This window comes from Chanos chanos, chromosome 9 (assembly GCF_902362185.1).
Source record: "Chanos chanos chromosome 9, fChaCha1.1, whole genome shotgun sequence".
In the NCBI taxonomy this organism is placed as follows: domain Eukaryota; kingdom Metazoa; phylum Chordata; class Actinopteri; order Gonorynchiformes; family Chanidae; genus Chanos; species Chanos chanos.
Genome location: NC_044503.1, coordinates 17,181,297 through 17,191,870, shown reverse-complemented (window position 1 = coordinate 17,191,870; position 10,574 = coordinate 17,181,297). Strand labels below are relative to the sequence as shown.

Sequence of the window (10,574 nt, the reverse complement as noted above, 5' to 3'; positions counted from 1 at the left end):
ACAGAAAGGAGGCTCCTAGACCACACGTGGGGCCTGTACTATGAAGTGAAGTAAAAGTAACTTCTGGTTAAGTTAACTCAGAGTAATAGAGGAGCCCTATGGCTTCATCCTCCTAGCGAAAAAAAGCCATAGAGCTCTTTTATTAAAAGGTTTACCTCTTACTCTGAGTTACAGGGATAAGCCAGTTCCCTCGCTCCATAGTACAGCCATCTGCTTCCTTCCCAGCAAGCACGTTTAGACATAACATTATCCATCTCATAACCATTGACAGGGACTTTTTTCACTTTTTTCATCTTTCCTCTAAGTACTGCACTTGGTAAATCATTAGTATGATTACTGCTGGCATTATTAGTATTATTATTATTGTTGTTGTTGTTGTTGTTGCTGTTGTTGTTGTTGTTGTTGCTGTTGTTGTCTGTGTGTGTAACGGAGCATTGTCATAGGCCTTTTTTCTTTGGTCCTGAAGTCACCACACACACACATTTACTGTATATTTAAAGTCCATATTACAATCCCTGTGTTTTCAGAAACAGCATGTCGTGCCTGTGAAAGCAGCACAGTCACACAGACTGATCACACTCTGTAGTGACCTGCGTCATGTGATATTTATTGACTTTATTGTCTACATAGATGATATATAATATCTTTACAGAAGGATAATGTAAGCTCTCACCTCATTCTGATTTACCAAAAACAGAACAGTTGCAGATTTGCATTGCTAAAGATCCACTGAGTATTAATTTATCAATTTCGTGTATTGTCTCATTAACTAGAGTCAGTATTAAAGGGAACGATGTATCACTGCTGAACGTTTAAATGTTTTCTTAAATGAAGGTATATTTTTTAAGATTAAAGACTGCTACTGTGTTTGAATGTGTTTGTGAAGTTGTGTTTTCCTGTGAATATTTATCTGAATTACCGAAGAAGAGGGATATCACATCCTCACGCTGTCCAGGGCCCGGTCCAGGGACCAAACCCACAGCTGTATCAGAATGCCACTCTTACAGCTCTCGCTTTTGATTTAGCTGCATGGCAGATGAAGGATTACACATTTATTGTACATATACATGTCATTTTTTTCATTCATATTAAACTCATCCATGATTCTGATCAAAGTTCTGCTGTCTCTCTCTCATACACACACATGTGCACTCTCTCACAGATTCTGGGCTTTACTCTGCTGGGGTTCAGTCTTTGGTCCTGCTGAAAGAGTACACAACAGAGCTCTCCAGGGACTGTTTCATTAACATTTAAACAGTCACATTTTTCTGTTTCATTTCATTTTCTGTTCTAAATGAGAACAGAGATCTTACCATGTTGTTACTGCAAAAGATAAAAACACACAATGAGCTGTCTATCACAGATAAAATGGTGCAAACTCACTCACAGACATTCACTCACATGCTCACTCACACACACACAGGACAACGCTGATGGGTAAATAAAAATGCATCATTCGTGTGTTAGGTTTAGACTTTATTTAGGAAAGAGCTCTTAAGTAATTGCTCTTTTTGACTTTCAACACACCCATGAAAGATTTCTCTGACTGAGTCCAGGAGAAACAATCAAAACTGTAGTGATCCACAAGCTGTCAATCAAAACACCTCAAGGCACTGATTAGTGGGAGTTACAGTATTAATACAGAGGGGGTGGAGACATGCGCTGTAGAATGACAAGCCTTAGAGGCACACAACTGAAATCTGATTGGCCAAGTGCTAGCTCTAATTATACCTGTATACCAAGACAATTACTTAACAAAATATGATTTTTTTCTCCTTCCTCAACCATTAATGCTTGTTTATCACATTGAAGCGATCTGGAGGGTATTCCAGAAAGCAGGTTTAGTGAAAACTCAGAGTTAGTTAACTCGGAGTAAGTAGTAAACCTCCTAATACAAGAGCCCTAAGGCTTCATTCTCCTAGCAAAACAAATCGATAGGGCTCATGTATTAGGAGGTTTACTACTTGTTCTGAGTTAACTAACTCAGAGTTTTCACTAAACCCGCTGTCTGGAATACCCCCTTGGTGATGCTGTCATTGTGTGTGGTGTGTGTGTTCTCCTGGTATGGTTTAGGGTTAGTCAGCCCATTAGAGGGTGAGATAAATACAAAAACATCCTGAGTGATGACCAGACCAGGTCCAGTGGCAACACATTTCTGTCCTGACAGCGTATCCCAGGATGACCACCCCCTCATCCACAGCTCTGGGGAGGGGTAGTGTCTGACACGGTTTTACACCAACGAGAGCAAAACACCAAATGACGCGCCTCCTGCTGGTAGAACATTTCCACACTCTTACAGAGTCTACGCTATGACACTGACAGCTGTCAGTGGTTCAGATAAAACACCTTATATTGCTGTTTCCTTCTGACAATTAGCTGTGCATAAACTCAAAACTAAAACCTGCGGTACACCTGATGACGCATTGTATGGGTGTGACTTTTTAAGTTATTTTAAAAGCATGCCCTGTGTCTTTTAAGTTCATTTAAAGTAATGAAACATCAGGTTCTCCTTCACAGCTAACTACCACTCTGATCCTCCAGTGTGTAACTTTAAGACACTCATCTTTTTTTTCTTTTTTAACATTGTTTTTCCATCACTCTGCTGACACTAACAGGGTATGTCATTTGGTAGGGAGGGCACAAGACACTGCCAGTCAAGCAGAAAAGGAGATCTGTTCTGCAGTGGCAAGTCCATACAAAATTACCCTGCCAAATAAATACTGTGGAAATCATTAAAACATAATTTACCATTATTCAAAATTGTCTCAAATACAGGAATATTTTTCCTGAGGGCTGGGAAAGTTTTAGACAAAGCAGGTGACAATGATACTCTTACAAAGAGCACATAGAAACACTAGATTTGTTCTCTAGTGTCCGATTTCCAAAAAAAAACGACAAACTGAAAACCTTGCCAAGTCACCAATGGCTTACAATACTATTTACACAATCTACGGTCCTCAGGTTAGTTTGTTTTGTCATTAAACAGCTTAGAGTATCACACTCTTTGTGTTTTCTTCCTTCTTTTTTATCTTTCCAGCACTTTCTCTCTTCACTTCCGCTTAGTTTGGTCTTCAGAGAGGAACACGAGCACCTGACCCGCTTGCTGACCCAGACCACAGGCAGTATAGCCCAGAACCGAACCTGTCGCCACTTCGCCCTCTGACAGAGAGAGAAAACGAGAGAGAGAGAGAGAGAGAGAGAGAGAGAGAGAGAGAGAGAAAGACTGAGCCCGATTTTGTTGGAGCGTTGCCCAGTTGCAGGATGCCATGTTGCCACAGTATAAAGTATAATGTAACGTAACGTAATATAATATAATACAGTGTAATGCAGAGTAGTAATGTTGTTTAATTTAAATGTAATGTAGTGTTGTGTAGTAATATAGTGTAATGTAATGTAATGCAATGTAGTGTAATTTAATGTAAAGTGGTCTAGCTAAGGTTAAATTCTAATTCTCATCTTCAACATAAGCTCTTCTCAAACCTGTACTATCTACATTTAAAGCAAAACCTGCTGTTCTGTCTTACTGCTTCCTTTACATGACAGTTATATAACGTTATATCTGTTTACCTGTTTTACACTGCCATGGAAACTCACCGTTTCGGTAGTAAAGTAAGGCCAAACCCACTGCAATACTGAAACAAGTGAGGAAGAACAGAGGACCTGTAAAAATGAAAAGAGAGAGAGAGCGAGACAGAGAGCGAGAGGAGGTGAGTGAGTGAGAGTGTACTGAGGTGTAGCTGTGAACAGAGCCTAGGTTTTGGCCGACCAGACTGGGAGATGAGAAATGGACGGGTGGCTACTTTCTCACCCCGTGCTCCACAGACAGAGCAGCGTGTCTGAGACACACACCTACAGAAGTCTCTCACTCCCAGGGCTCTGCTCCAGCAGGGACCACTTCTGCAGTCATACACAGATTATAAAGGAATCTGGGATCATGAAGGAATGACTGGAGGACTATTAGAATTACTAGATAAGACAGACTGACCTCACAGACTCCACAGCAGATTCTCAAGAATGAATTCTCATGAATTTCTCCAGAGACATATTCTAAAAATGCCATGACATTCTCACAAACGAAAATTTCTCGAGAGAGATATTTTAAGTGTTTTTGTTTTTTTTTTTACATTTTGGCTCTTCTGGACAGTACAGCTCCAGCATTGGAAGATTCTACTGTGCTGGATGACTGGAAAACAGGTGTGCAAGACTATAATCCGGTCAGAATGATGTCGACGGGGAACATTTGTGTGTTTCCCATTACCCTTTAGCGCACGCACACGCGAACGCGCACACACACACACACACAAGGATGCATACACAGGTGCACACACACATGTGCACGAACCTAGCCCCTTTTACCCATAGTTTTCAAAACCACAGAGCCCTGTTATCTTCCCCCATGTGTTTGCGTGTGTGTGTGTACGTGTGTGTGCGTTTAGGGAAAGGACAGAGTATTGGCAGCGGACGGAGTGTGATGAGTTTGAGCAGAGGAGAGAGTCCTATTACAGACAGAACGGGCAAAACAACAACAAAAACACAGAAAGCCCAACCAACGGCTTTGCTGTGTATACTGTATGTAGACTTTTTCTGTCTTTTTGATTCAGAATTCCCTCTTAATGCAATTAATGATGAAGAAATGACAGGATTGTTCATAATTAAGTTGTTTTAATAATAAAGAATAAAAATTATATTAATAGTAAAAGATCAATAATGCAGTTTAATTATTTGGTAATGTTTTCAGCCCCAGTTCAAATCAAATGGTTTCTGACCATTGGAATGACAGGTCCGACAGGTGTCTGAGGACAGTTTGATCAGCCGGGAACCAGCATGTCACAGAGCGTTTTCTCTCTCTTACATTTGGATTCAGAAAACCAGCCAGCACAGACTTCTCTGGATAAACTTGTGCTTGTGTTGTCTCAATCGTCACTCACTGCTTTGATGTGAAATGGGCTTAAAAACAGACATGCTAAAAACGCATGTCCCCCGATTCTGTGTTAGCATGTTAGTGTGTCAGCATCTGAAGAGCGTGAGTAATGCGTAGTATAAGTATAAATATAAGTGTAAGTAGTTTACCCCTGTTGTTAAGCACACAGCGCTCCTTGTTCTCAAAGGCATAGTTAGTCCCGTTCAGGTCAGGAGCTTCTGTGAAACAGAGAGCCAAGTCATAGTGATCTGTTAGGGTAACAGGTCACACAATAGTTTTATGACTAAATTTGAGTTAAAAGCATATGCAATAATAACAACCATGTAATATACAGCCATGTTTCCTTTCTCCTCTGTAGAACTAAAGTTGACCAGCTCCCCTCAGTGCACTGCTCAAGTCCTGTTTTCTCTACAGGACAGTGGTTCTTAACTCCACTCCTGTTTTCTCTATAGGACAGTGGTTCTTAACTCCACTCCTGTTTTCTCTATAGGACAGTGGTTCTCAACTCCAGTCCTGTTTTCTCTACAGGACAGTGGCTCTCAACTCAAGTCCTGTTTTCTCTACAGGACAGTGGTTCTCAATTCCAGTCCTGTTTTCTCTACAGGACAGTGGTTCTTAACTCCACTCCTGTTTTCTCTGTAGGACAGTGGTTCTTAACTCCAGTCCTGTTTTCTCTATAGGACAGTGGCTCTTAACTCCAGTCCTGTTTTCTCTGTAGGACAGTGGCTCTTAACTCCAGTCCTGTTTTCTCTACAGGACATTGGCTCTTAACTCCAGTCCTGTTTTCTCTACAGGACAGTGGTTCTCAACTCCAGTCCTGTTTTCTCTATAGGACAGTGGTTCTTAACTCCAGTCCTGTTTTCTCTGTAGGACAGTGGTTCTCAACTCCAGTCCTGTTTTCTCTATAGGACAGTGGCTCTTAACTCCACTCCTGTTTTCTCTATAGGACAGTGGCTCTTAACTCCAGTCCTGTTTTCTCTATAGGACAGTGGCTCTTAACTCCAGTCCTGTTTTCTCTACAGGACAGTGGTTCTTAACTCCACTCCTGTTTTCTCTATAGGACAGTGGTTCTTAACTCCACTCCTGTTTTCTCTGTAGGACAGTGGCTCTTAACTCCACTCCTGTTTTCTCTGTAGGACAGTGGCTCTTAACTCCACTCCTGTTTTCTCTGTAGGACAGTGGCTCTTAACTCCAGTCCTGTTTTCTCTATAGGACAGTGACTCTTAACTCCAGTCCTGTTTTCTCTATAGGACAGTGGTTCTTAACTCCAGTCCTGTTTTCTCTGTAGGACAGTGGTTCTCAACTCCAGTCCTGTTTTCTCTATAGGACAGTGGCTCTTAACTCCACTCCTGTTTTCTCTATAGGACAGTGGCTCTTAACTCCAGTCCTGTTTTCTCTATAGGACAGTGGCTCTTAACTCCAGTCCTGTTTTCTCTACAGGACAGTGGTTCTTAACTCCACTCCTGTTTTCTCTATAGGACAGTGGTTCTTAACTCCACTCCTGTTTTCTCTATAGGACAGTGGCTCTTAACTCCAGTCCTGTTTTCTCTATAGGACAGTGGCTCTTAACTCCAGTCCTGTTTTCTCTGTAGGACAGTGGTTCTTAACTCCACTCCTGTTTTCTCTGTAGGACAGTGGCTCTTAACTCCAGTCCTGGGGACCCCCTGTCCTGCACGTCTTTCTCTTTACTCTTCAGTGTCACAGTTAATTGAGCTAATCAAGGGCTTGATGATTAATTGATTAGTGGAATCAGGTGTATCAGTCCTGAGCAAAAACAAAGACGTGGAGGACAGGGGGTCCTCAGGACTGGAGCTGAGAACCACTGCTCTATAGGAAAGCAGTGAGGTGGAGACTGCCCTGTACAGGTGTCAGTGCAGAGTGACTGACTGGTGCAGACAGCGTGTGTGTGCCTCAATGAGACAAATGCATCACTATCCCACTGAGGGAGACAAAACCAGTCTCACAGACCAGTTCAGAACATACACACATTCTTGCTTTAACCCAGTCAATCAAGCAGAATTAAACCAGAACCACTGAACCAGTATTTCATGGACAGGGATGTGTGCGTGTGTGTGTGTGGCTGTGTGTGTGTGTGTGTGTGTGGCTGTGTGTGTGTGTGTGTGTGTGTGTGTGTGTATGTGTATGCGTGTGTGTCTGTGTGTGTGTGTGTGTGTGTGTGTATACACTCACCCCTGCGGTGCACTCGTGTGGGTAGGCTGCGATATAGTTCCTCGGCGTGTAGGTGTAGTGCACGGTAAAATTCGTGACACGCCTCTTCACCTTTACCCTGGAGGTGCTCCAGCAGCTCGGCCAATCGCGTGGCCTTTGACACACCCAGGTTCCGGAACTGTGGCATACAAAAACCAATCAGCAACGCATCATTTGCATAATCCTGTATTTCCTAATTGCGGTCCTAGAGATGCTACTGGACTGTTCATTTTAGTTCCAGCACAGACACAACAAACTATACAACTAATCACCAAATCCTTTATGACAATCCATGACTGAGAAAACTAAAAGTAAACAAGTTAAATGAAAAATTCATGTGGAGTCCATGCTACAGCCCAAATGAGATGTATGCTAGCTGTATCTTTTGTACAAGACATGCAAAGAACAAGAACAATTTTCAATTGCATGCTAAAAGGCCATGTGGTTCTTTAACACGTTCAGAGAACTAATCATGAAATGACTGTGTGCATTGTCCACTGAAGAGTGTGGAGTGTTATTTAGTTTCATGGTGTTGTCAGTAAATATATGAAATAGCATTCTCACCTTCTGTGCCTCCTTGTCTGTCAGTACTTGTGGGTAAATACGGTTGAGCTGCAAAACCAGTTTGTCCAGTAACTCAGTGTCCAGTCGCTGGTCTGAACATAGGAACTGGGAATCCCGCTGCAGCTGCTCATGGTAATCATCTGTCACGGGGAGACAGACAGAGAGATTGATAGATCCATAGATAGACAGATAGACAGATAGATTGATAGACAGATAGATAGATAGATATTTTGGCTGAAAGAAAAAATAGTAATAAAATGAGAACTAAAAACAACTGACAAAATATGAGTGCTTGTCACAGTGTTGTAAGCTTGGGCGTTTTTTTTGTTGTTGTTGTTTTTTTTTTGAGTAATAGAACATTACTAAACTGCAGTATTTAATCATCCAGAAGTTGAATAACTTCTCTCCACACCCAATCATCAAAACACTGACTGACAGAAATTTTATTCACTCCTATTGAGAGGAGATACGCAATGCCACACCCATGTGTACTGTGTGTTAAACACGCACGAGTGTTTTTGTAATTTCACAGTGTTACATCGATATAGTAATACAAAGACAAGTTTATCAAAATTTTACATTCACTTTTTCACTTGAGTGTGTACTGAATGTTATTTATAGATACTCATTGCTGGGAGCTCCTAATACTCCCTAGCGGAAATTCCAGTTGAAAATCCAGTAGCTAGTCTATTGGAATGAACTGGTCTCAAGCGGCCTGTACTGGTTTCAGTCGGTTCCAGTTGGGTTTTCAGATTCTGATGGTTTGCCCAGTTAAGAATACCAGTTGAAACCATTTAAAACCATTTAGACCAACACAGGCATGGGCAGTGACTGCTTCACCAGTTCCACCCAGTTGAAACCAATAGGATGTAACTGGTGTTGTCTGCTATTTATTTCAACTGGAAACAATTGGTCTCAACTGGTCTAACAAACCCAATACCTGCACTTGGTGAGAAAGTGCTGTATATTGCGAATGCACTCAAAAATAATGAAATGTAATGAAATGAATTGTTTGATTCATGAATTAACAACGTTCAAAGTGCACTAAACAGAATACATTGTTTTTTGAACATGCCAAGTCATTTGTAAAACGTTTTAACCGTTAGTGTTTATTTTAAAAATAAGTGTTTTCATGAATTGATCATGAAGTGAACATGAATTCAGTGAACATGAATTCATATTCAATTTAAAAACACTAATTTTTAAAGTTGTATATTGCTTAAAGACAGTTTTCTGCCTTCCTATTGGTCAATTTTTATTAATTATATGTCTGTACATTAATACTTAAAAAGTTCAAAAAGCAAATTGACATGCTATTGAATGTGGTGCTTCTGTGGCGGTGTAACTGTCCGGTGGTTTTTGCTGACAATGCCAAAGTGGTGAAAAACACAAGAAAACGTATTGGAAAGAAGAATTAAGTCTACTCACATACCGTAGCCGATTGTAACTAGCTCTACACTGATGCTCGAGATGAAAAAGCGAACGGCCCGTGACCTGTTCGGTGTATAAGGGTAAGGAAGGTTTTTTTTCTTTTGTCTCGTTGCCTATCGTCGTTAATTTGTCTTTTTGATACGATAGAATTATGTGTTCGTTATAGAGATTAACACATGATGTCTGAATCGCCTACTAGTGTGAACAATTAATAACTATTGTCATTTTGATTGCAAAGGCTAGGTGTAGTATTGTAGTGAAAATGCTGGATTTCGACTGCTTTTGATATATAATATTCTGGGCGTTCTATGCTTTAGGTTCGATTTTGAACAATTGTTGGGCTAGAAACTATCACACCAACCTTGCAACACTAGTCATAAATAAAATTAAACAAAGACTTGATGGACACCTTCCGTGTCAGTGTCAGCGGTGAAAGAGAAAGTAATCGCCTGTGAGCCGTTTTAGATGGAGGTACATTAGCTGGGACAGTTATAATTACTCACATTAATACTTGACAGCCACTCACGCGGCTTAACCAAGACTGAGGAGCGATACGCCTCTTCCTTGGTAGCGGGTGAAGGGTTAACGAAAAGAGGTTTATCGTCCAAGTTTACAGAAGTAACCAGAGCAACACGGAGAGGACAAAGACGTTAAACAGTTCGCTCAAGGGCACGAAGGTCGCATAGCGGCTGAGATTTTGTAGCATTGTATAACTGTAAAACGCCTCAGTTTTTCGGGACTGTACAATACGGATTACGAAAGTAGAAAGTTGTGTTAGGACGCTCATATGCGCCCCAGTAAAGCAAAGGAAAGAAAAGTGTTCATTATTATACACTAAATTCTGTTACTGTATGATATTAAAACTGTTACCAATCAGAACATCTTGCTTTCTTATCTTTTGGTTGAACATATAAGGTCGGTCACTTGCAACAGGTCGTTTAAGATCTGAAAATTGTGAAATATCCCTCAGACTGAACATTACACCCTACACATACCTCTTGTATTTTAAGTAACACAAAACATAGCTATGCTAATCGGATTTACTAACCTGCCATTGCGGAAATGTTTTTAATCGGCTACTTGCTGTAGCTATTCCACCATTCACTGTCTCTCCTCCCACGAACGCAGAGTACTATCGTGACGAAAACAACCGAAGTGTGCCGATTTCCGACGAGTGGTCTGTCGTTATTTACGTCTAAATAAATCGGACAATTTGGAGTACTGAACGTTCCGTTGTTCTTTTTATATCGAATATGCAAAGACATACATAAAGACCATTGTGGGAAATATGCTTTCCTAAAATATCGTATAGAAAGAAAATATGAATCCGTTAGAGAAAAGGCAAACTTGTCAAAGTACTTTTTGGTCAGGGTTATATATATCATCTCTGCACTAATTTTCTTATCAAATAGTACAATAATTGTTCTCCACAAATGCTTACTCACGTTTC

General features: G+C 40.8%; 1 protein-coding gene across 1 annotated transcript; it reads right to left on the bottom strand.

The window, feature by feature from the left end:
- Positions 1-1,956: 1,956 nt before the first annotated feature.
- On the bottom strand, positions 1,957-10,238 carry LOC115820811 (caspase recruitment domain-containing protein 19-like). The gene is made up of 6 exons (XM_030784492.1): positions 10,173-10,238; positions 7,694-7,833; positions 7,112-7,268; positions 5,071-5,139; positions 3,595-3,660; positions 1,957-3,159 (listed from the first exon to the last, which is right to left on the bottom strand). The coding sequence occupies exons 1-6, from the start codon at positions 10,177-10,179 to the stop codon at positions 3,050-3,052; spliced, it is 549 nt and encodes a 182-aa protein (XP_030640352.1). The 5' UTR covers positions 10,180-10,238; the 3' UTR covers positions 1,957-3,049.
- Positions 10,239-10,574: the final 336 nt, after the last annotated feature.

Coding starts and splice junctions, on each gene's coding strand:
- LOC115820811 (XM_030784492.1), bottom strand. Junction 7,269..7,693: donor CAGACAAGGAGGCACAGAAG/GTGAGAATGCTA, acceptor TGTATGCCACAG/TTCCGGAACCTGGGTGTGTC. Junction 3,661..5,070: donor CTGTGTGCTTAACAACAGGG/GTAAACTACTTA, acceptor TCATTTTTACAG/GTCCTCTGTTCTTCCTCACT.